Here is a 27,069-nt window from a genome sequence, read left to right as displayed (position 1 = left end):
TATTTCTGTTTGTTCTGGAGCATCGAGCAGCCGTGTGCTGGCCTGCCCACCCCCACTCACATCCCTTCTAGCTGTGCTCGTGAGTCTAGCCCCAGTGGCCCCCATGCTCTCCTTCCTAGACTTCTAAGGAAGACTGAGCTGTGGGGCCGGGCTTCCCGAGCCGCAGGACGCACAAACATCACACACACAGATACAAGCTGAACTGCCTCATCACGTGCACTCCGTGTAACTCCCGGGAAAGCGCAGAGGGCGGAGGGCCTCGTGGGGAGCCAGGACACCACCCCCATTTTGGCCACCATCCTTGTCCCAGAAGGAACAAGACTCATGACTCCAAGTCTTACCTGAGACCAGGGCCCAAGGCTCCATTCGGGGGGGCAGGCACGGCTGTTGCAGGCCTGTACCTGCGTGGGGGTGCTCACCGGGCAGAGCGAGTGCAGCACGGCTTCCTCCTTCTGGAAGGGCTTCTTCTGGACACACTGGACCTTCCTGCTCTGCTGGCCCCCCGCACACGAGCTGCTGCACACGCTCCACTCGCCCGGCTTCCAGCTTGGAGTGAAAAACAAGATTACTTCCGGTGAGGCTGCGGCCTGGCAACCTCCCTGCCAACGCAGTGACTGCCGAAGCTTTAACCACCGGAGGAAAGCCTCCGACCGATTTTAGAACCGATAAGGGCGATGCCTAGTAATTACTCTTGTCCGGGTTTGGAAGCCCATGCGAATGTGGTCCAGTGAGAGGGGGTCACATTTAATCACCACCCGGTTCTGGGCAGAAACACGTTCCTGCTCTCTGCAGGGGAGGAAACATGTGCCATCTGGAAGCCTGAGCGAGTCATTCACTCGGCCAGATCTACTGGGATCTTCGCTTTGTGCCAGGGACTCTCGTCGGCATCGGGGTTGGAGAAACGAACAAGGCAATGTTCCTTCCATTAAGGAGCCTCCAACACAGTGACGAGATGGCTGTGCGAACACATAGAGACAACCCTATGGGGTGGTTGCTATAAGGGACATTAATACAAAGTGCAGTAATGAGACCGAGGGAAGAATGATCAATGGGGGGGGGGAGGGGTTGGGGTGGGGGGCGGGGCGCACACGCATCCCACACACGTGCAGGAGGGGAGGGCTCGCTCAGCAGTTGGTCCTACAGAAACTCTAAGGAGGAAGTTCCCCCAACTACTCTGCTTAGTCTTCAACTTTATGGAGGAGTTAGAGACACAACCTCGTGTTCTTTATCGAAAGATCGCCAGACCCCAGTTTTCCCGGTGCTCTGAGATGTGGTATGCATGTGAGGACGAGGCAGTGAGACCCACGAATCCTTTCCAGCAACTGCATTTGACCAGTAGATACTCTAGGATCGGAAGGCCTGGCAGTAACGGGACTCCTTCCCTCCCCTAGATGACCTTACGCGTTTCAGTCACAGGAGTGATGTCTGAGACGGACCTTGGTTTAGCAGTATTCTAAATCTCATTGCAAGAAACACAATCTCACTGAGACCAAATACATTTCTTGTTTTACCTTTGCATTTCTGCCACTTTTACCAGTCCTGTAATTTTCTCCCCCAGTTTCCCCCACCAGCCTGATGTGTGACGTTAAAATCCTTTCCTTTCATCCAGAGAACGTGGCATGTGAGTTCTAGATGATTTGGTTCTAAAACACTACATGATCCATATTCTCTTCAAGAAATAGAATGCAAAATAGAGTAATTCCTTATTTTTTATAATTATTTGTGTCTTATAAGGTGCAGAGAAAATATACTTAGTACTTTGACATTATTAGTTTCACCATTTTCCTATAAAGATGGCATTGTTATCTACCCAATTCAAGTTTTTCCTTCATGCCACAAATATGAGTCCATTAAAATACAGAAGAGCACAGCAGGTAGACCTTTTGTATGCCAGGCATGGTTCCACACCCTTGAGCCCCGGGCTCACTCCCCATCGATCCTCAGTCCCTATCAACCCCATTTCAGAGCCCAGTTCCTATACTGTCCAACCCCCCTGCCCTGGCTTTTTTATACAAGACCTCTTCATAGCGCACATCTCACCGCCTCTCAGTTATTTCCTTACACACCCCTCTTTTCCTCTTGACTGTGAGTTCACTGGTGGCATCAAATACAAGTTCTCCAGATCTCTACTGTCAGCCCAAGGCTGGTATCCAGTAGGTGCCTATGACATGCCTGTTGCTTGGAAAGATAATGGAGTTAGGTGGGATGGAGTCCTTTTTCCTTCTAACTCGAATAACCTAAGACTATTTCCAGTCCATGTCTGGGGGACAACAGTCCCTGAAGGTCCCATTGTTCCAACAGAAAATACAAAGATGTGAATGATAAGGTGGAGAAGAAAGGAAAGGAGCAACGGAGCCTGCCCGTGTCGCCGCTCCAGCCCTGCAGTCATTGTGAGGGCTGTTCTGCTTTTAAACAGCCAGTAACTGGATACTGCAGAGTCTCATTTCTACACAGGGTCATCATAGAAGTTCTAGAAGTCGGGCACAAGCTAGGCTCCCTCCTTTTTCACGGATGGACGTATGAATGGGGTCCGTTACTTGGCTTGGCAGAAATAATCAACAATGGGAAGGAGGCAAAACATCAGCTAGCCATTCAAGAAGACTCAGGATTACACACACACGCACACACCCCATCTGAAGAAGACATTACTCCACAAGCATCTATAACACTGGTTGGTAATCATGTCTTAGAGCCACTGGGCATTTTTTAGAACCAGATATTTCTTAGCAAAATGGGAAAATCCAGGGAAGCCCTCCAGATTTCTTTCTCCTCTGTGTGTTCAGGACACAGGTGGTTCCAGATTCTTGGAGAAGGAGGAGGTGGACGACCAGACAATGAGGACAACTGCACTATTACAAGCAAAAAGTATCTGTCTGTGCATAAGAAGATTGTGCAATATAATTGCATCACCCCAAAGCAAACACTACTTATTAAGATGATCTGAGACATTAGGGAACACAGCACTGCGTTAGAAGAAACTCTGTTGATTCTCTATAAATACATCTGGCAGAAGATCAATCACACACAAGACTCCATTCGGCTGGGCAGATTACTTAAAATTAGTGTTCAAACAATAGTGTGGCTAAAATCCATCCCCAAAACACACCCGCTGAGCTCCCCATAGAGTGCCATCATCAGAAGCGGATTACCCCTTGGCCTCCACCTCTTTCTTTTCATTATGCGTCTTGCTACTGTGTAATTTGCATTTGGGGTTTCACGGTCTGCATAGTATTATGATTTTTAAATTCTTGGATGACTATATGAAAGTTAGGCAAACAACCACATGTCAATTTAACTAATATGGGATTTTGTATTATTTAAATCTGTCTGATTTAATTCAGAGGAGGCTTTATGTAAAGATTAAAAAACAAAACAAAACAAAAATTTTTAAAAAGCACGTTTAAATCCCAAGGTTAGGTTTGCTTAGCTGGAGTCAAATGAATGTCTAAAGGAAATCTGTGTTTTTCCAGTTATATATTGTAACCTCAACTGTCTTCTTTTCTCTGTTACTTTCTTTGGGCATTTTCTCTCTCTCTCTCTCTCTCTCTCTGGGTCACTTGTAAGTAGAGGCACTGGCAGTGGGTTTTAATTTTCTCGTATCAACAAGGAGAGCATACAAGCACAAATATAACCAGAAAGAAATTTCCAGATGACTTACTAAGCAGGGCAGGAGAAAGCGTTGCATATTTTGGGTTCAGTTGCTGGCTTGGTTCTTGCATTGCAGAATGAGGAACTGACTTGAGTGTTTTGATCTCGTAAGCAAACGGCCTTTACACTTAAGTAACCTAGTAAGACATCGAAAGTTACAAAGTGAAAATTACAGATAACCAATACAACTTCAGTTCCAAAGGCAGCTTCTGACTTACCAGGACTCTGATGTTTAACTTAAGGTATGGAATCCAAATAGGGTGTTGAGAACACCTCCCTTTGATAAAAATCTGCAATTAATTTGAATCCCATCTCTCTGCCACCGAGATAATAGTTTTCATATTCTAATAATTTTAATATGTAGCTTCTTCAGTTTCAAGACCACTGCGGATTCTTGAACCATGAAGTGATTAAAACAACCTTTGGAAAACAGGGTGTTTATACAGGGGCGCATCCCACAAACTTGAACTCACATTGCATCCGTCTATTGGAAAATGTTCTTCAAAGAAAAACCGTTCATAAATTCTGCATGGAAACTCTAACATCCTGCTTTTCCACGAAGCATCTTCTACTTCCGTGAGAAGCAGATGTAAACAAAGAGCTGAACTCGGAACATGGAGTCATACCTGTCAGCTAGGACTCGGGGCTTCCGGTTTTTTGCTTTAATGGTAATTAATGCCTGATTTGCAGTGTTCATCTCCGGACTTATCAGAGGCACATATTTTTTATGTGTGTGAATAATTTTGTCTGTCGGCTCTCCAAATAGGAATGCTGCCTCCTCTTTGAATTCTGCTGGTTTATATTTACATGGTACCTTTCCTTAAAATTGAATCTGAGAAACAATGAAAAGTCCCTCCTGTGATAATGATTAGGTTGAGGGAGGTCTGCCTGGAGGAGGCACATACAAACCCTGGGATTCCCTCAAGTTAATTGTTTACTTCCAGAGCATTTATTCATTTGAACTCTCCTTCTCCTATGCCTCGGACACACTACGTTCTGCGAGTCACATGAAGGGACAGCTACAGCAAGGGAAGAGGGAGGATCCCACAATGCTCTTGTGCAGCATCCTCCCTCTGGTTGGACTCATTTGCCCTAAGTGGCAAATGGACTGAATCTCTCTCCTTCCCAAGAAACCGGGCTCTCCCTGGAATTCCATGAAGTTATTCCAAATGATCTCAAAGAGCATTTAATACAGGAAAAACTGCCTGTAATTAAGACTAAGTGAAAAAAGAGTGCATTATAAACACATATAGACAGAATGGTTTCTGTGCTGTAAAAAAAAAAGAATACAAAATGAGAACATCTAACACATGTGTTGTTACATTTGCATAAGACAGTACTAGAATGACCCAGACAAAAGTATCCATGTATCCATGCTGCTTCAAGGATTAGGGTAAATTTTTTTTCTTCTGCATGGCATATGGCCTTTAAAATGTGAACTACTAAAAATGTATTACTTCTTTCAGTAATTTCACATTTTCTTCTTTTCTTTCCATATAACATACAGTGTTGTTTTAGTTTCGGGCGTACAACATAATGACTCAACAATGCTATACATTACTCGGGGCTCGTCATGATACGTGTCCTTTTGTTTTTCTATTTTATTTTTAAAAATTTTTTATTTTATTTTATTTTATTTCTTTTCAGTGTAACAGTATTCACTGTTTTTGTACCACACCCATTAATCCCCTTTACCTATTTCTGTAAAAATGTATTATTTCTCAAGTATCTAATATATTTAAAAAAGAAGTCTTCCCTTGTGTTATTTTTTAATTAGCATGAACACCTGAGGAAGGCTTACAGACCAAAGAATTTCTTCATTTTCTCTATTTCTGTTCTGTGTCTGGTTCAAGATGCCCCATTGTGTTCAGGGAGATGGACGGAGTTGAGAGACCCACTGTCCCCAGAAGCTCTGGTAAAGAGAAAATGAGTGACCGGCCTCCATGCTTCAGTTCTACGGATCCGTTTATAGACTTTCATTCTTCTTCTCATAGGGGCACGGGTAACAAAGACGGACTTACACAGAAATATAGGACATTTCTGGATCTAAATAAAATGCTTGCCTTCTGCTCACTGAGAAGATGGCGGCTGTTTTTCCAACCTGAGGAGGGTGATTTGTCAGATTTACCACTCTTCCCTCCTGAGAGAGACTCTGCCAGCCTTGCCCCTGAGGGGATGGAGTGACACAAGACAGACGCTTAGGTCTGCCTAGTACCTGTTCTCACTGGTTTTGACCCTGCCTACCACGAGCCTCAGTGGGCGGTTCTTACTGTAACAAAAGTCAGCACAGGAGAAACTAAACTGTAAGCTGAAAAGAAAAATATAAATAGATATTTTTCTCTCCCCCCCCCCATAAATTCAGATAGATGAATTGTGAGTCCTGGTTATGAATGACTAGAATTTTCTGAGACTTAGTGCCTTTCTCCACAGGAAAATCCTTAAAGAGGACACTAATATTTGCTTTTTACAGGGATGGGTCCCCTAAAAGACAGTTCTTTTGTTGCTTGTTTAAATCATACCATTTAAAGAGGTCTGAGATTGCAGAACCTGTTCTGAGAAGAGACTTGGAAGGCAGAATTGGAAAATCAACTACCTCCACCACAAGAGACGGAGCACGGGGACTGCACTGTGGTCCAGGCGTGGTTTTGCTTTTTTGAGGCAGGCTGAGTTCCGTTCGTGACCTTGGGAAGTGCATACTTCCAAGCTATGCCCGGATTTTTGCCTTGCATCAGGACCTGGACAGCGTAGACACAAGCCAGAGGTAGAGAGGCAGGTCAGACCCTGGAATTCCAGAAATCTCACTGAACATTCTTAAGATATTTTTATGACATTTTGACCTTAAAGTTGGCTCATGCCATTGTTCCCAAGTATGTTCTATGTTGAGTTCAAGTTTTCCCTAGATACTTTAAAATGTTTATTTCCGTACCATCAAAGCTGTGATTAGATGGATGTTAAATAGGGAAACATGACTTGACTTTTGCCGTAAGCCCACAACCCTCAAGTCTATGTATATCCATTAATAAAGCAAAAAGAAATTTTTTTTACAATATATGGAAGGCAATAAGGTTATATTATGAGGTCTCAACATTCCGATTAAACTTGAAAGCCTAGCATGGTACTAACACACAGTGGTGCCTCACAGATAATGTTGAAACTGAATCTACATAGATAGATTTTTAAGATTTATCCTGGGCCACAATTTAGTCCTTCTCCTGGGTGCCAGTAGAAGCTTGGCACAAAGGAGGCACTCCAGAAACCACAGAATACCCCACTTAGAGTTGCCTATCATCAATTTTAAAATCCAGGCAGATTTCCAGTAGGATTTTCAAAGAGAATCTGTCCCAAGAGAATGTGTCTGTTGATTTTATACCAGGATGAACAGATAAGACCAAAAGAAACAGGATCAGAAGTAGGGGTCGGTAATATATATACTGTAATGGATTTAATCTTGAAAGAACTTAGGATACATAAAAAGATGCTCAACGTCCCTGATCATCAAGGAAATACAAATCAAAACTACAATGACATATCACCTTACACCAGTCAGAATGACTCAAATCAACAACACAAGAAACAACACGGTGTTGGCGAGATTGCGGAGAAAGGGGAACCCTTATGCGCTGTTGGTGGGGATGCAAGCTGGTAGAACCACTCTGGAAAACAGATGGAGGTTCCTCAAAAAGTTAAAAATAGAGCTATGACCCAGCAATTGCACTATTATTTACCCAAAGAATACACAAATATTAATTCAAAGGGATACATGCACCCTGATATTTATAGCAGCATTATCCACAAGAGCCCAATTATGGAAACAGCCCAAGTGTCCATCAACAGATGAATGGATAAAGATGGTGTATGCATATACAGTGGAGTGTTACTCTGCCATAAAAAAAAAAAAAGAAATCTTGCCATTTTCAGGGACATGGACTGAGCTAGAAAGTCATGAAATAAGTCCGTCAGAGAAAGACAAATACCGTATGATTTCACTTACACGTGGAATTGAAGAAACAAATGAGCAAAGGGCAGAAAATAAGAGACGGGGGCAAGCCAAGAAACAGGGTCTTAACTCCAGAGAACAAACTGAGGGCTACCAGAGAGGAGATTGCGGCGGGGAGAGGTGGGGGATGAAACAGGGGAAGGGACTGAGCACGGGGTAATGTATGGAAGTACTGGAATCTATGCTGTACACCGGAAACTAATATTACACTGTATATGAACTAACTGGAATTTTAATAAAAACTAAAAAACAAAAACAAAAACAAAAAAAAAAAGGACATAGACTTAGCATAAATCTGGCCCTATAAGGTCTGGCCACTAACATAAGAGCCATCATTTACCGGCAGGACCCACATGTCAGGCCCTCTGCTGGACACTTTCTAGGCATGATCTCAAACCAGTCCTATAACAACTCTACAATGCAGTTGCTCATTTTTTCATTGGAAAAAAACCAACAAGAAAGAACTTGTACAAGATCACACAGATGACTAGCAAAAAAAAAAAAAAAAAAAAAAAAAAAAAAAAGCTTAAAATAGAATCTAGGGCCACCAACAAAATTTGCCTGAATGCCGCAGTCTATCACCTTGCTTCCGGTGCGGGCAAACACTGCTTGCCTCCCTTCCTGATGCACTCTTAAGTACGGCTTTTCTTTTTTTCCTTCTTGCAATCTCAAACATGAGTATAAGTAGCTGTTCCTCTACTGGCCCATGAGTCTTGTGGAAAAATCTTTACCACTAGGACTGGCATTCGTGCCCCCAAAGCAAAGCAGATTTCCAGTTAAAAATAGGCAACCCTGGCTCTTTCCCCATCTGGTGAGAGCCCACTTCAGTCAGAGCTGGGTGGGTGGTAGCTGTTCATGACACCAGCCACTGCCCAGGATGCTACAGAATGGTTTCCTCTTCGCTGCTAGTTTCAGCGTCTCCAGGAATATTATGCCTTACTCTGAAGATTCCACGGTGTGACCATCATTTGCTGTACAAGAGTACAAACACTTGGTGCCTCCCAGAAAGAGCCAACATGCTGAGAGATGGCTCTTCGCTCCTGGCGCCCCCATCCAAAACACAACACAACAGATGATGACCATTAAGATGGAAAAATGCCAAGTTCTCCTTAGTCACCCAGGGAAACCTCAAAATCAAGGTCCTAGAGGTCTTACTTTTGAAGATCTTTCCAGTCTTTTTCTTCTTTTTATAGCTATGTCATACAACTCAGAATTTTTAGATATGTCACAATTTTATGGCTGTCATACAACTCAGAAAATTCAGAATTTTCATTCTGAAAAGAATCTTTTTTTTTTAAGATTTTATTTATTTGACAGAGATACAGATCACAAGTCGGCAGAGAGGCAGGCAGAGAGAGAGAGAGGGAAGCAGGCTCCCCGCTAGAGCAGAGAGCCCGATGTGGGACTCGATCCCAGGACTCTGGGATCATGACCCGAGCTGAAGGCAGAGGACCTAACCTACTGAGCCACCCAGGCACCCCTCATTCTGGAAAAGAATCTTGATGCTCATTGATATTTCAACTCAATTTCCCCTTTAATTAAAGTAGTATTCTCGTATGTAACACTTTGGGTTTCTGTTTTCTTTGTGCTGCATCCCTTTAAGCGGGATCTTCGTACAGAGATCTCACAGGGGAGTAAAAGAGAGCACCTCCCTAAACGTGGCCATAAAATGCTGGGGAGGTGGAGTGGTAGTGAGGGGTTGTAGTGAGCTGTCAGGCTCACAAGGCAGGATGATGTTACAACATGTGGAGCTGTATCACACATGCAGAGAAGGAACACATGTTCACATGTGAAGCATGATAAAGAAATCCACTCATTTATCTCTACTTCCTAAGACTACCCCATTCTCTGCCATTCAAACTAGACCCTGACTCTGACTACTACAAGGGCAAAGGGGTCCCCAGTGGAAATGTGAGAAGAATTGAAAATAGTAGTTCTTGCCTTTTGAGTGTGAAAGACTGACGCTCTGATGATTTGAGAGGGGCTTAATACACTTTCAGTGGGCAGGAAAAATACATTCTACTTTCAGCTTTTAGACAGAATCTAGAACCTAAGTCATACATGGACTGTGGTTTCACTGTAAATGTCCACAGTAGCCAAACTGCGGAAGGAGCCGAGATGCCCTTCACCAGATGAATGCATGAAGAAGATGTGGTCCATGACACAATGGAATATTACGCAGCCATCAGAAAGGATGGCTACCCAACGTTTGCATCAACGCAGTCAGGACTGGAGGAGATTCTGCTGAGTGAAGTAAGTCAAGGAGAGAAAGACAGTTATCATATGGTTTCACTTACATGTGAGACATAAGGAATAACGTGGAGGACATTAGGAGAAGGAAGGGAAAAATGAAGGGGAGGAAATCAGAAGGGGAGATGAACCATGAGAGACTATGGACTGTGGGAAACAAACTGAGGGTTTTAGAAGGGAGGGGGCTGGGGGGATGGGTGAGCCTGGCGGTGGGTATTAAGGAAGGCACGTGGTGCATGGAGCACTGGGAGTTACACGCAAACAATGAATCATGGAACACTAGATCAAACACTAATGTACTGTATGGTGACTAACATAATTTTAAAAAACCATTTTAAAATGTTGCTGTGAACAGCAGGATGTGCTTAGGGAAAACAAATGACACATGAAAGTGTCACTACTATTAAACAAAGCCAATCGAGATATCAAGTGTCCCTCAGCCTCCAGTACAGCTAACCATAGAGAATTATCAGTGCCGCCAACAAGAAGAGAATTTCCATGATCTCCCCCATGACCTCTTTCTGCATCTGCACCCATACACGTCAACCCTCCTGCTCTCACCCACGATGCCTGACCCCACCTCCTGTTTAGTCTGAGTTCGCCACCAGGCTCCAGATCGGCCCTCACCCACCTCAGAACACCACTACTAGAGCCCCCGTATCTTGAGCTTCACTGAAATGTCCCTCTTAGACTTTTCCCATCAGCATCCAAGCATGCTGCTCTCTCTCTCATCTTTAAAAAATGTCCGCAAGCGTGGGATGCATCTCCACACATCCTCCAGTTCATACACCACTTCACTAATTCCCTTTATAGCAAAAATCCCTCAGAGAGTTGTCTTGACTCTGTCTCCGTATCTGTTCTCCTTCCTCCATGATCCTTCTGGATCAGACGTACGCCCCCAACACGTGACTGAAACCGCTCTCTCAAGGGCGTCCTGCCATACCCAAGAGTTGATGGGCCTCGTCTTACCAGACACAATCGATCACTTCCTCCCTGGTTTGCCACCCGAGGCCCATTCTCTCAGTTCTTTTCCTGCCCCACAGAACTTCATTCCTCACGTCTTTGGAGAATCCTCCTTATCTCCTAACTATCATTATCAAAGAGACCTCCAACCTCTTGACCTCTACTTTATCTCTACACACGCCTTCATGGGATTTCATTCAGTGCTCTGATTTTAAGTGCAGTCCGCATGCTGCCCACTCCTAAATCCATCACTCCACACCGTATTTTCCAAGAGAACATTCTACAACGATGATAGCGGACGAGAATCCCGTGTTGCTCCATACGGTAGCCACAAGCCACACGCGGTTTCTGAACATAGCACACTACTATGACTAAGTAAACCTTTGCATTTAATTTAAATCTAAACTTAAATAACCATGTGTGGATAGCGGCTGCCCTATTGGGCAGCAGAGCTGGAGATGAAACCCATCCTCTGAGGTCCATATTCACACACTCAGCCGCCTGGGAAGCATCTCTCCTTGAATGTTTAAAAGGCACAGCAACATACAACAGTGAGCTCGTGACTGTCTTCCCGGTACCCTGTTCTTCTCGGTCCCATGTAATGGCAACCAGTCCTTTCAACTGTTCAGGCCAAGGTAAAAAGTTGGAAGTACCCCGATCTCCTTGGTCTTGGTCTCACACCCTCTGTCTCATCAGCCAGGAAATGGCCTTCTCTTCATGTCCAGTGCACCTCCAATCTGACCCTGTCTCACTATGTCTGTCATCATTGCGGCTTCCTTGGTCTACGCTTCCCTCATTACCTCTTCTGATTTCCATGCTCAGAGCGCTCTAGGGATGAGGAGAAGCCATATTCTCCAGGAGAGAATATAAGGCCGCACCATTTTAGCATTCTAAAAATCACTTGCTGACAGTTACTAAAGGGATGAAAAACAAAATGCCTTTGAACCTGCAAATCCAATCAAAGGAAAATCAAAAGCTGCTGTGAAATCTGGGATTGGTTGGGGGAAGGGCAGACCACATGACTCCCTAAAGAAGCTTTGTAGCCATCGCTTAATTAATCAAGTATCTTGGTGACGATTTCTGCCAAGAAGCCACAGAGTCACAAAGAGAATTTAAGTTTTCTTTGAGGATTTCTATTCCCCTCAAGGGGGCAAATTTTTATATTGGGTTTCCGATCTACCTTCCCTCATAGTTCAAACAAATATATGTAAGGATCTCCGGAAGGACAAAATTTTTTAAATTAAAAAAAATTTTTAATTTAAATTCTAGTTAGTTAACATAAGTATAATATTAGTTTCAGGCATACAGTATAGTCATTCAGCAGTTCCATACAACACCTGGCGCCCATCACAATGGGGGCCCGCCTTCAACCCCGTCACCTGTTTGACCCCCGCTCACTCATCTCTCTTCTGGTGACTACCGCTATAAGACTCGGTTTCTGAGTCTGCCCCTCTTTCTCTCTGTTGCTCTCTTCGCTCATTTGTTTTGTTTCTTAAATTCTACATACGAGTGAAATCATACGGTGTTTGTCTTTCCCTGACAGACTTATTTCACTTAGCGTAAGACCCTCTAGCTCTATCCAGGTCCTTACAAATGACAAGATTTCGTTCTTTTTTATGGCTGAGTAATAGTCCATCCTACGTACATACCTCTTACATAGCCATTCATCAACTGATAGACACTTGAGGTGTTTCCATAATTTGGCTCTTGTAGATAATGTTGCTGTAAATATCGGGGTGCATGTATCCTTTGAATTAATATTTTTGTATTCTTTGTGTAAATAATTGTGCAATTGCTGGATTATAGGGTAGCTCTATTTTTAGGTTTGTGAGGAATCTCCATACTGTTTTCCAGATCGGCTGCACCAGTTTGCATTCCCACCAACAGTGCATACAGATTCCCCTTTCTCCGCATCCTCACCAACACATGTTGTCTCTTGTATTGTTGGTTTTAGTCATTCTGATTGGTGGTCATTCTCATTGTAGTTTTGCTCTGGCTTTCCTTGATGGTCAGTGACATGAAGCATATTTCCATGTGTCTATTCACTATCTATATGTTTCTTTGGAAAAATGTCTGTTCATGTCTTCCATCCATTTTTTAATTGGATTATTTGGTTTTAGGGGGTTGAATTCTCGGATTCTTTAAAATATATTTTAGATACTAGACCTTTATCAGATATGTCATTTGCAAACGTCTCCCATTCAGTAGGTTGCCTTTAGTTTTGTTGAGTTTTCTTCACTGTGCAGAACTTTTTATTTCGATGTCATTCCAATAGTTTTTTCTTTCTTTCTTTCTTTCTTTTGGCTTTTGTTTCGCTTGCCTCAGGAGACATACCCAGAAAGATGTTGCTATGGACAATATCAAAGAAGTTACTGCCTATGTTCTCTTGCAGGATTTTTACGATTTTAGGTCTCATGTTGAGGTTTTTAATTCAGTTTGAATTTATTTTCGCGTGTGGTGTAAGAAAGTGGACCAGTTTCGTTCTTTTGCAGGCAGCTGTCCAGTTTTCCCAGCACCATTTGTTGGAGAGATGGTCTTTTTCCCGTTGGATATTCTTTCTTGCTTTGCCAAAGATGAATTTACCATATAATTGTGGAATCGTTTCTGGGTTTTCTGCTCTGCTCCATTCACCTATGTGTCTGTTTCTGTGCCAGTACCACACTGTTTTGTTTGCTGTAGTTTTGTAATAGAACTTGGAAGTCCAGGATTGTGATGCTTTCAGCTTTGCTTTTCTCAAGACTGCTTTGGCTATTCAGGGTCCTTTCATACAAATGTGTACATTCCATACATATTTTAGGATTGTTTACTCTAGCTCTGTGAAAAATGCTGTTGGCACTTTAATAGGGATTGCATTAAATGTGTGGGTTGCTTTGAGTAATATAGACATTTAAACAGTATTTGTTCTTCCAATCCATGAGCATGGAATGTCTTTCTACTTCTTTCTGTCACTTTCAATTTCTTTCCTCAGCATTTTACAGTTTTCAGAGTACAGATCTTTTACCTCTTTGGTTAGGCTTAGTCCCTCTCTTACTATTTTTGGTGCAATTATAAATGGAATGGATTCCTTCATTTCTCTTTCTATTGCTTCATTACTGGAGTAAAGGAATGCAACAGATTTCTGTATGTTGATTCTGTATCCCTTGACTTTACTGAATTTACCTATCAGTTCTAGCAGTTTTTTGAGGGGAGTCTTAGGGTTTTCTATACATAGTACCATGTTATCTGCAAATAGCAAAAGTTTTACTTCTGTCTTGCAGATCTGAGTGCCTTTTATTTCTTTTTGTTGTCTTATTGCTGTAGCTAGAACTTCCAGTGGTGAGAGCAGACATTCCTGTCTTGTTCTGACTATAGAGGAAAAGGTCTCAGCTTTTCCTCCCTTAGGATGATATTAGCCGTGGGTTTTTCATATACGTTTGTTAGTATGTTGAGTCATGTTCCCTCTAAACCTACTTCGTGGAGGGTTTTCACCATGAATGGTGGTCATACTTTTGTCAAATGCCTTCTTAGTGTCTACTGAAATGATCAGATGGTTTTATACTTTATTTTATTAATGTTAAGTATAATGTTGATTGATTTTCCAAAATCAAGCCATTCTTGCAACCCGGGAATAAATCCCACTTGATCATGGTGATTGATTTTTAAAATATTTTGTTGGATTCTGTTTGCTAGTATTTCGTGAAGATTTTTCTGCCTACCTATTAGTAGTAGGCCTGTAGTTCTCTTTTAGTGAGGTCTTCCTCTAGTCTTGGTACAAGGCAATGCTGGCCTCAGAGAATGAGTTTGGAGGTTTTCCTTCCTTTTCTAGTTATCGAAATAGATCGAGAAGAGTAAGTGTTCATTTGAAGAGTAAAATTCTTGTGCTTTCTGTAGAATAGCACCAGACAGAAGACTGGATTCCAAGAAGGCAACTAATCCATTTCATATTACCAAGTAAGATTACGTAGCCAGCCAAAGCAAGAAGAGAAATAACTTATACAACTTACTATAAATACTCACAAGATTATGTGGCATATAGGACATATCATTTATATTTTGTTTGCTGAACACATTAATGCATGCAGCGAGCACATAAATGAATAAAAGATTCTCCACTTTAAAAAATGAAATGACTTCAGCCTTGAGTACAATGTCTATGTAGCTGTAAAGTCACATGCAGAGTTGTGTGCACAATCACGTAGGCTGAAAAACAATATTTGCACAAACCAGCAGAAAGCGGATTTAACTAACATCAGCTCACACAGGCCTCTGAAAGGCAGTAATTATTTAAACAAATAGACATCAAGGCCAAGTACATAAAAGATGAGCATTTGCCAATTATAGCGTATTATTTGCTTCTCGGGGATAATTAAGGTATTCTCTGCCCTTTTCTTTATGTTGTATCGAGGAACGAAGTGACCAAGAGCAGAATACACACCAATCATCTTGTCTCTCACAGTTTGGTGCTTGTAAGTAGTTAATCCCCTGGAAACAGGTCATCTGCCCAGCTAACAGAATCTCTGTTGGTCACACTTTCACCCTGTTCTTGAGAACAGAACTTTGTTTAAAAAAAAAAAAATCAATCCTACCCTAAAGAACGGCTCCATAAATCGTGGGGCCTGATGCAGAGTGAAAACACGAGGCCTCTTGTTTAAAAAAAAAAAAAAAAATACTGGGGCACCTGGGTGGCTCAGCTGGTTAAGCATCTGCCTTCGGCTGAGGGTATGATCCTGGGGTCCTGGGATCAAGCCCTGCGCTGGGAAGGGAGTCGGTTTCTCTTTCTCTCTCTCTGCTCCTCTCCCTGCTCATGCTCTCTCACTGATAAATAAATAAATAATAAAGTCTTTAAAAAATTAAGAATTTCAGGTTAGTGACAGCAGAGCACTAAATCGAACACAGAGTCCTTCCGAGCATGAGGCTCTTGGACGCTGCTGGTTCCACATCCACGAGCCCACCTTGGCTGGACCTTCCGGTGGTTACCTGCCCTCGTTTCAAGACACGATTTTAGATCGTCCAAATTCTTCATGACCCTGTGGTCTAACACTGAAGTCCCCGGCCGTTCCTATCCGGAGAGCACAGCTTCTGGTCAGGAGAGCCTGCCCCTAAGGACCTTAGCGTGACCATGGCCAGGCCTCTGAGCACAGACTGTCCCACCGGGGCCGGACGGGTGCCAGCCACACGGCTGAGACTCCACCTGAGGGCCACGACCGTTCCTGCCACTCCCATCTATTTTAGAGCATCTTCAGTGACCCTTGAAAGCCGTCAGAAGCTGCTCCCAGCACTAGCGGAGCACACAGCCCCCCTCCCGGGCCCGGGAATACCACCCCACCCCCGCCCGCGGCACAAGGTCACAGCTCTGTTCTGAGCCCCCCACGCCGCGTGTCAGCCTGCAGGGCGAGCTGGTGAACGCACACGTTTACAGAGACCGCCAGCGATTCCGTCTACTTAACTGGACTTAGTCCAGAGAATTTTCCAGCCAACTGGCACTGGGTCTCTAATTTACAGCTGGCAAGCCACCTCCGTAACTACTTCCAGGTCCTCAGTAGAACTGTTTAATGTCCACCTCCAACACACGAGCCACCTGACTTCAGACAAAACATTCAGCAGCTCTGACCGCAGGGTGCAGAGTTATAAAATTTACAGCTTCTTAACTTGGAAAACCACAGCCAGACTGGACTCTACCAACTGCCCTCTGAAGGGGGGCGCTCAGTGTCTGCTTAGGGCACACAACAAAGGACCCACTGAGTCATCTTGGATAAACGGCTTTCTTTCTTTTGCTCCCGCTTTTCATTTATAATGTTAAAACTATAAATGCCTTTAATCTGTTTTGTAATTTGTTTTCATGTAAGACATTTTTTTAATTTTTATTTTTTCAAGATTTATTTAATTAATTAGTTTGTGGGGCAGGGGGCGGTGAGGGCAGAGGGAGAGGATCCCAAGCAGACTCCATGCTGAACATGGAGCCCCAGGTGGGGCTCGATCTCAGGACTGAGCAGAAATCGAGAGCCCGAGGCTCAAAGCACTGAGCCACCCAGAAACTCTTCATTCAAGGCCTTAAAAAAAAAAAAAAAAGTCCTAATTCTCTCAAGTAAATCGGAGACTTACAGATAGGCTTTAAGGGCTGGCCTTTTAATTAATGCAAGCCGGAAAGCTTGTTTCGCGTCCTCAATAATGCATTTGATGGCTCTGAAATAAGAGCGATGCTTAGTGTGGTTTTTGCACGCCAAAGGATTGTGCGTGTGTCGTCTTGTTTCAGGGCCACTAGCTACTGAAGTGCGACCACGGGACTCAAGTCTCTGATAAAGTCTGACTCCAAAACTTGATGCCTTATCTCTTACCACATTCTTCCTCCAACTCTGAAACACGATGTCTAGGACCACACTTCAAAATTCTCAAAACTGTGGGAGCCCTGGGAAGCATTCTGTCCCTGGGCTTCAACAGCATGCTAGAACATTTGCATCGCGCTTTGGGTTCAAACCTGGAACTTGGATTTCTTGACCGTGCTCCGGTGTGGTTTAAGCACACGTGACTCTTAATCTCCTCAATCCATCTTCCCCTGGGTTTATCTGGATGTTTTATGAACCCGCAGTTGTGACAGCGGAACTAGGATAGGCTTTGTAGGCTGGCCCTTCCGGATGAACTGTGACTCGCACGGGACCTTACATGTTGAGCAACACTTGGGGAAGGGACAGCTCTTGGGGAAGTGTGGAGTCCTGGTTTTGTAAGGGGCTGTGATTTCTGGAAGCCCCTGTGATGTCACAGCACTGCCTTTTGTCTCTGCCTTGTTTTGTTCCAGGCGGAAGGACACCACTGGGGATCAGCTGGGCTATGGTGGCGGGTTGGGGTAGGGGTTCAGCTTGGATGATGGCAGTAGCCCAAAGGCTCTACCAGGGACCGGGAAATGCATCCACGAGGCAGCTTTCGACCCTGAGCCTCGACAACGGGTCTAATTCCACCCGCCTGCATTCCTCGGACTTGAATGAAGAGAAATAAATAGTGTCCTCCGACCCGTCACACAGGTATTTGCCAGGAATTAACGGGGGGCCGACGCTTCAAACAGCCGATGGTAGCCTCTAGACAAATGAGGTGGCATCAGGACAGCCCTTCGGAATCCTCCTCGGGAGCCTGAGGTTTCTCTCATCTGTTCCGAATTAATTCTCCATCAGGTCTTTGCCTCTTTGGGGTTTTGTGTCTTCCCTCACGTCCATGCTTCTCGGCGCCTCTCATCTCCCTTACCCTGTTTTTATCTTGACGCCCATCTTTACTCACACCCGCCGCTTGCCCCAGGCAGGGGGTGGTGGTGGTGGTGGAGAATTCAGACAGCAGGGGCACGAGGCAGGAGCCCGATGACAAGGTCACACTCCGATGACAAGGTCACACTCCGGCCGCCTCACCGATCACCGCGCCCGGCCACCTGCTCCCCGCTGCCCCGCCATCCGCGTGGGGGGCCGTGGAAGAAGTTGTGTATTATAGTAATTTTCCTGAGATGTCTTTCCCTGCCTTGAAACTGGCCTGTGGCTCACGGATTTCTCCCTTGCTGGCCTCTCTAAGGCAGCCGTCGCGGCTGGTGGCAGGGCTCTCCCCTGTCCGGCTCTTCAATGCAACGGGCTTCCCACGAGTTCGACATCCCTTGTGCTGCTTCCCACGGAGGAAGCAAGTCCTCAACCTGCAAGAGGGCTTCTATGGTTACGAATTTTCAAAAAGGAACGAACGCCGTCAAAACACAGGGGATCCTATTTCAGTCTCCAAAGAGCGACCTGTGTGATCACGCCATCCCGAGTCCCGTGCGTCGCGCAGAGATGAGGCGACTGTACAATGACACACTCACGAGGAGTTTCCTCCCCTTCCCTCCCACGGCGGGGAGGTGTGATGCCGAGTATGACTGGGCTGTTGTGTGTGTATTCGAGAGAGAGAGAGAGGGAGAAAGAAAATGAGGGAGACAGGAAGTCGAAGAAAGAGCCAGAAGGGAGAGGAGGAAGAAGGGGGAGGGGAGAGAGGCTGCGTCAACCAGCAAAAAAGCTAAATTTCAGTCACTTCTAAAAAACGTGTCATCTCTAAGGGGACACCTTATCATGAAAAAATTGTGTGTGTGTCTTTTTTGTCTGTTTGTTTGGGGGGAGAGAGAGAGTGTGTGCAAGTGTGTGTGAGCCGTGCAGGGGGGGGAGCAGAGGAAAGTCGGAGAGAATCTCGGGCGGGCTCCACGCTGACCTCGGAGCCCAGTTCAGGGCTCGATGCCAAGACCCTGAAATCCTGACCTGAGCTGAAACCAAAAGAGTCAGACACCTAAGGGACTGAGCCACCCAGGCACCCCAATTTTTTGTGTTTTTAATTCTTATGACCAAGGTCTTTTATAACTTATGTTAAATGGGCCTTTTGCTCAGTGCTTGGACAAAGTACAGAGTCTGTGACCTTACATGACTTCTATCTCAACCTCGACTTGGAAAAAATATTAAGTTTCCATCTATCCTCAAAAAGCCTGACATCTGTGTACCTCAGATTAAGTGACTATTTTTCTTTCTTTTTTTTTTTTTTAGATTTTATTTATTTATTTGACAGAGAGAGAGAGAGAGAGACAGAGATCACAAGTAGGCAGAGAGGCAGGCAGAGAGAGGGTGAAGCAGGCTCCCTGCTAAGCAGAGAACCCGATGCAGGGCTCCATTTCAGGACCCTGGGATCATGACCTGAGCCGAAGGCAGAGGCTTTAACCCACTGAGCCATCCAGGAGCCCCATAAGTGACTATTTTTCAACAAAAGCATGTGTGAATTCCAACTCTGATGTTCCGTTTTCACATTTCTGTGAAATTGTTCAAAATGTAATTCCTGGGGTGCCAAGGTGGCTCAGTCATTAAGCATCTGCCCTCGGCTCTGGTCATGATCCCAGGGTCCTAGGATCGAGCCCCACATCAGGCTCCCTGCTCAGTTGGAAGCCTGCTTCCCCCTCTCTCACTGCCCCCTGCTTGTGTTCCCTCTCTCACTATGTCTGTCAAATAAATTAAAAAAAAAAATTCCTTACACAACACACACACATACTCACACACCCAAACTAGCTACATGGGGGTAAAGAAGTAATATGTTTAGCTTTCCTTGTGTTCCCAAAGCCAATAAAATAAACCCAAGTTGGTGCGGTCCATACATAATGTCCAAAAGACTTAGCACACAAGCTGAATTTTCAATGCTTCGGAAGACTAATGAGTGCACTAGTTCAATAAGAAAGTCTTCAGTTTTTATGCCAGACTTATGTTGTGGGGAATATGTTGAATAGAAGAAATATGTGGAAATTATCTAGTTTATAATATCTGTCTCTGTAGTGATCTCAGAAAGCATATGATTGCCAAATCAATATTGATTCTTTTTTTTTTTTTTTTTTGCTGGTGTGTGTGTGTGTGTGTGTGTGTGTGTATGTATGTGTGTGTGTACTTTTTCCTGGGCAATGCATAAATTTAATACACGGTCCTGAAAATTAGCTTCTTTTCTTCCAGACATTTACATGTATATATATAAATGTACTTCAAAATAAAAACTTGATTGATTGACTTAAATAATGCCTTAAAAATTTAAGGCCTAAGACAATCATATACATCCTTGATTACCCTTAGGAGTTTCCCTTGTCCACCGAGGAAATCAATGGGGCCAGCTCTGTTTAAACTGACATCCACCTGTTGCAAACGTTGAAACATGTGGAGTCAAGGTTCCAGAGAGAATAAATGTAACAGAGACTGCATTTTAAATTGGGTGACTCAGGGATAGAACTGAAGGTCTGTTTTCCATTTAGTTTAAACTGAGCTTCCCTATGAAGACATTCTAGAAGGTTTCGACATGTAAAAAGAACCAGACACAGAAGACATTTCTCTCTGGTCTTGGGCCATGTGCTTATTTCTTGAGGTTAACTGACAGCAGTCAGTTATTCCCAGGATTGCATTACCCTTGCCTTGCACTAGGATATGCCCACAAAAAAAAAAAAAAAAAAAAAAAAAAAAGAAAGTGAAAAGATCTGGTAAATCCACCACCCAGGGAGGGCAAGTTGCTACTGTCCCACATTAAGCTAAATCTGCTGTAAACTAACCGGTCAGCAACTTCTTACATGCACATCATCCACTCTGGGAAAGGCCAGCATTTTAGGAAGCCTACTGATTCCTCAAATATAATTTAGGAGATCAAATTTCAATCCTTTAAGTGCTATTCACTTTACTTAACTTGAAAGTGTACAGTTTTAAGACTAGTCTTAAGAGATGATGAAATCCAGTGGTTTTTAAAACGCGAACTGCAGAAGTTCAGATCTCTTTAGAGAACTTCGGATTGTGACTGTGGTTTGGGACAGCAGGGGCTGGAAGCAGGTAAAGGAGAAGGCTGGTCTCTCGGCCTATCCCTCCTGACTTTGGTCAGAAGTTCTCCTTTTGTTTGCTTTATTGATATTATTTGAGTACAGCTGGCACATGATGTTATATTTGTTTCAAGTGTACAACATAACGATTCAACGAGTTCATTCATTACGCTCTGCTCCCCTGTTCCCAAACGCAGCCACCATCCGGTCACGTGTTTTCTTCCTCACCTGCATGGATGACTTCTCAAGAAAGTTCTATTCTTTCAATGAATGAATATATTTTATCACTGGATGCCATTTATTCAGTAAACATTTTGCGGGGGGGGGGAGGGGATATCTACCATGTCCTAGATATTGTGCCAGTTTGGGAGGCCACAAAGAGGAGCAAGTCTTCTTTCTGCTCTTCTGGGGTTTGGGGTGCTATAAAAGCCTTTCAGGACACTGCCCTAGGATGTAGGGGAAGACATGAGCCTAGCCTCATTTCTCAAATAAGAAGACTGGGACCCAGGGAGTTTAACTGACTCATGCACAGCAACATAGGGGAATAGCAGAACCCACCATTTATATATATCCCTGTTCTAACCCATGTTGCTTCCAACATGAATGGGATCCACGTCAACACTCACTCATTATAGACCACAATGCTTTGGCAACCTAATTTATGTCATAACCGTTTGTGCATCTTCAATGCCTCAGATAGGACTGGGCATATAGTGGGCACCCAATGAATGTTGGCTTAATTTTCCTTTTTTCAGACATGGAAACAAAGAAAGGAAAACTGCTCTGAAGGTAGGTATCTAGCTCAACACACTCCAGGGTGGTTGAAGATGGGAGCTAGCTAAGATACCAGGAAGATCTGATTGAGACATATGAAGGAGAGAAACATTATCCACCCCTCCCCCCAGGGCCATCCCCACATATTTTGAAAAACATACCCTTCTGCTAAATTTTATACTATAGTAAGAACCTAGTGAACATTCAGTAATTTTAAGAGGCCAAGAGAGAAAGTGCTTTTTTTCATAGACTTATGCTTTCTGTGGATGAAATAGCATTTTTCATTTTGGTAGGTTCCCACACTTTGATTCCAACATCCCACAGGGCTGTTAAAACACATTCAACATTTTTATATTGGAGTGAACATATTTTTGGCTCCCAAAGTATTCATTTTGGTTCAATCCATAGCTGTACGGAAAGGCACGTGAACTTTATTTAACTTCCTTTAAAGAATATAGTCATGGATTACTTGGATACAGATATATAGTTTCATTTTGGAAAATGTAAGTTATTGCTTATTGTGATTTTAAGTTTAAAAAAATCACTGTGTTCTACTGAGTTTGGAAAGGTATGAATATGTGATAAAAACTGACCAGAAATTTGATGATGTCCCCCTGAGTGCAATAAAGAATAATTTAAATATTAAAGTCATTAACCTAAATTCTTTTAAAAGATAAAATAGACATAATACTAGGTAACTAGATTTGATTTTCTCTTTTTCCACTAACATAGTTGCAACTTTTGAATAAAACCATAACTCCTTTAAAAATACAAGCAAGGCATGTCCAATTAATCATACAAATTTCCCTCTAGATTATTTTCAGACATGTCACATTCCTAAGATATTAATTTAAGCTTTCTTTCCGTCTGTAAGTAGAATGAGTCCATAAAACAAGATTCTGTATAACAATAGCTAGCAAATGTGACCTTAATCCTTTGTGGCAAAACTATGGCCTTGTATTAATAGATATTATTATAGTTCTTATTCTATCCCTGTAATAGTAAGGAATTATTTAAAACAATACATATGTGGTTGGACCTAGGGAAGACTTTACCTTTTTATAATTTTATTTAGAGTTAGCCAGTATTTCTCCTTATATTTTCATCTATTTTCAAGGAGGTGTCTGTCTTTGCAAGGAGACAGGTGACGGACCTGGCCAATTTTGGAAAACTCCATCACCAATTGAGGTCCTCCTTCCCTTTCTCAAAAATAGCTCCATCAAGAAAAATTAAAGACCTGATAAACATGCCAAACATGGATCAGGGCAACATAATATGGATGAATGTGATAAGCAGCTATGTTTAAATTAAGCAAAGCATAAACAAAAATTCTTAGCCCCAGGCTGGTACAATGTTCAATGACAATGTGTCAATTATCTGGTTAATTTCATCACTGAAGACAATGCCAGGGGATATTATTTCAGTCCCAAAGATGAAAGCAAGAGGGAACTCTGTTATTCTGCTTTGCTTGTTCCTTTATTTCTTGTCTTACTCTTTGTTGTGGTTTCCTGCAGATAATATATGTTTAATGGCAAACCTTAAATTACAGGCAAAATTGTGAAAACCTACTCGAGAAGCTTTATGTTTATGAACAAGACTAGAGAGAGAAACAATGACCAAAAATGGTTGCTTGTCATGAAATAGTAAAACATGTCTTTCTCCCCAGGAATGATTTGCACTTTGTTCTGATCGCTGGTGGCAGGCGCCGTGAGGGGCATCTCACCCCACTTCCTGACTTTAGGTTCTTTTGCAGCCACAGACCTTGGATTGTGTACATTTGCTCATAGATGGATCAAAGGCCTCTTGGCAAAACTAATGAAGTGTTGTTGCTCTAAAACAAATACCTTGCAAGCTAAATACACCTCTTGAAAGAAAATACAACCTTCCTGCAGAGAAGGAAGAGATGTTTCCCGCTCAAATACTTACTTGATAGAAAAGAAGAAGAACATTAGAAAAAAAAAAGTTTTGAAAAAATATCCAGAAATCTTGAATCAGAATTCCATTTCTGTGTGTTAGGTTTAATGAAAGTTTAATTCCAGCGGCTCAACCCACTGCTGAGCTTCCAACCACCTTAGTCCAGGGTTTGTTTTTTTTTTTAAAGATTTTATTAATTTATTTGAGAGAGAGAGAGAGAGAGAAACAGCATGAGCAGGGGGGAGGAGGCAGAGAGAGAGAGGAAGAAGCGGACTCCCTGCTGAGCAGGAAGTAGAAACCCAAGGAGGACCACAGATCATGACCTGAGGCAAAGACAGACTCTTAACCTACTGAGCTATCCTAGGACCCCTTTAGTCCAGTTCCTGCTCTCATCTCTGAAATGGAAGAGTTGAGAGGGTTGGAAGACTTTTTTCTAACTGTATGCAGCTTCTCTTCAAGTAAGTGGTGGGAGATCTCTGAGGGATGTCCCACCACACAGACAGAGATGACAGGACCTAATATCTCAGGTGACAAAATAATAGGAATTTAAATGAATTAAGTCATGGTCACCATCTAGAACCAAGTTTGGCAAATTCAAGTAGCTACTGGGACCAAAAGTTCCCTGTTGTTAGGAGATGTCCAAATCTCTATTTTTGTAAGAAATCACCTGATATTAAAGCATCTACCCATTTTGTTTCAGTATTTCACAGATGTGGGAGCTGGATGTGGCTGGTAGTCATGAGTTTGCTAGCCATGGTCCGAGGTTTCGATTTTTACCAGTTTGTTTATGTATTTATTTATTTTAAGCAGACTCTACACCCAGCATGGAGCCCAGTGCACGGCTTGAACTCATGACCCTGAGATCATGAGATCAAAACCTGAGCTGAGATCAAGAGTCAGATGTTTAACCAACTAAGCCACCTAGGCACCCCCTTGAGATCTAGACTTTAAAAAAATATGTGAGAAGTTCAGAATGCAAAGTGATGAGAATGGTTATACCATTATGTGACAAGTACTTCATAAGCACTGAACTTGTCTTCAAGTATCCTTATAATAACCCTAACACTTAGCTAGTATTGTCCACCCATTTTACAAATATGGACATGAAGGGACAAGGATGTTAAGAATCCTAACCCGGTAACTTGTTCAAGTTACATAGTTAAGAATCTGTCCTCTTGGGGCTCCTGGGTGGCTCAGTCAGTTAAGTGTCTGTCTTTGGCTCAGGTCATAATTCCAGGGTCCTGGGATGAAGCCCTGCCTTGGGCTCCCTACTCAGCGGGGAGCCTATTTCTCCCTCTGTCTCTGCCTGCCGCTCTGCCTACTTGTGTTCGCTCACCCTGTCAAGTAAATAAATAAAATCTTAAAAAAAAAAAAAAAAAAAAAAAAGATCGGTCCTCTTAACCATACTAGGTATACAACATCTGACTTAGAATCCAAAGTGACATGTTTTTTTCCCCAACGGTCTTCTACTTGTCTTTCTTAGTAAATGTTTAAAGGCAGTGTGTTAAATACTACTAGTAAAATTAAGCCGAAGTTTCCTTTCTTTGAGACGAGAGCAGCATGACTGGAGTACAGACATCATGCTTATAGATGGAGGGAGGGGTGCCGGGTTGGCTCAGTCGGGGCAACGTCTGACTCCTGATTTCAGCTCAGGTCCTGATCTCGGAACATGGAGTCTGCTTGAGACTCTCTCCCTCTCCCTCTGCCCCTCCCCCGCCTTCATACACTCACTCTCTAAAATAAATAAATAAATAAATACTTGTAGCTGGAAAACACTCGGACTCCAGGTCAGTTCTGCTTTTTCCCTAGCTGTGTGTTAGGCAAGCCTCTTCACTAATCTCCCACTTCACTGCTTATTTTTCTAGCGAGTCGACGAGGCAAGTTTTCTCTCCCAATTTCTAGGTAAGAAACTGAAACACAGGAAGATGATCTGGAGGGTCTGGTAACCTCGGCCCGCGCGAGCACGGCTCCCACACCACCCGCAGCAAACGGGACTGCCTCTGGGAGCAGCAATCGGCCCCACTTTGTGCACAGAAAATGCAACCTCAGAGACACCGACGCAGACAAGGAAAATGAACGTGAGATACTTGTCCTGCAGAGTCACCAGCAGACAACTGGCAGACCAGGACCCACTCATTTTTCTTCTCCTATCTCGAAGGAAACAACAACCCAACCCACACAAGGAAGGTGATTTTCTCTGATTAAAACTTTCTTGGCAGGGGCACCTGGGTGGCTCAGTGGGTTAAAGCCTCTGCCTTTGGCTCAGGCCATGATATCAGGGTCCAGGGATCGAGCCCCACATCGGGCTCTCTGCTCCATGGGGAGCCTGCTTCCTCCTCTCTCTCTGCCTGCCTCCCTGCCTACTTGTGATCTCTCTGTCAAATAAATAAATACAATCTTTAAAAAAAAAAAACAACTTTCTTGGCATTCAAGCAAGTGTTCTTTCTACTCTAACATTCTACTGTCTCAGGCCAGGCGACCGGTGTGCTGAGTAACTCCAGTGGGCTATCCGAATGGCAGACGCGGACAATATGGAATTGCCTAAAAAGCATTCCTACTGCATTCCTTAGCATTCACGGCAGTTAAGGGCAAGGCTGAGTGGTGGGCATGTAGGTCTGAAAATCTGTGCATTCTCTGAGATCCACTGGCCTCCTGCCATCTTCCCCAGAATGGGGATCCTGTCTCTTCCTCTTTGCACTTTGCAACTTAGCTTATTAGGAAACAAATCTGAGCCAAAGGGAGAGGCGTTCTCCAAGCTAGCTTGAAGTGGGGCCATCACTGTAAATGTAGCAGGAGGCACAGAGCACTAAACAAACAGAAGGGACTTACTTCAAAGACCAGCGTCTCGTTGGTGGGTCCTGGCGCATACAGGCGTTCTGGGTGGTTGAAGGTCCGCTGGTATTCAAACACGGTCCCAGCAAAGGGAAACTCTCCGGGCCAGTCGATGTTCCAGCCCCCCGTGAGGTAGTACTTCTGGCCCAGGCTTCTGACGGCAAGGTGACTGGAAGAGAGCTGCAGCTCCTGGACCTCGATGCTTCGGGCCCCCGCTGGGATGGTAACGACTGGATAATATGCTAAACGGGAAGAACAGAACAGTGCTGTTTTCCATGATGCACACTGCAGAAGTGGGGCTGAAAATGTGCAGAGACACATTTTCAAAAGTGGACAGCAATGTCCACTTTTACAGAGCAGAGTTGTTGAATCATGAATGGACATTCATTCCTAC

General features: G+C 43.6%; 1 protein-coding gene across 2 annotated transcripts in view; it reads right to left on the bottom strand.

Moving 5' to 3' along the window:
• The window catches only part of ADAMTS18 (ADAM metallopeptidase with thrombospondin type 1 motif 18), a 143,685-nt gene that overhangs the window by 15,126 nt on the left and 101,490 nt on the right, over positions 1–27,069 (bottom strand). For both annotated transcript variants that reach the window (XM_044255688.1, XM_044255687.1), the window contains 4 exons: positions 26,673–26,917; positions 6,242–6,383; positions 3,659–3,785; positions 342–546 (listed from right to left, as the gene is read on the bottom strand). In XM_044255688.1, coding sequence (XP_044111623.1) covers positions 342–546; positions 3,659–3,785; positions 6,242–6,383; positions 26,673–26,917 — 719 coding nt within the window. The remainder of the gene's footprint in view (positions 1–341; positions 547–3,658; positions 3,786–6,241; positions 6,384–26,672; positions 26,918–27,069) is intronic.

Source organism: Neovison vison, chromosome 7, assembly GCF_020171115.1.
Source record: "Neovison vison isolate M4711 chromosome 7, ASM_NN_V1, whole genome shotgun sequence".
Taxonomy (NCBI): Eukaryota; Metazoa; Chordata; class Mammalia; order Carnivora; family Mustelidae; genus Neogale; species Neogale vison.
The sequence above is the reverse complement of the archived record's forward strand: the minus strand, read 5'-3'. Positions and strand labels throughout refer to the sequence as shown.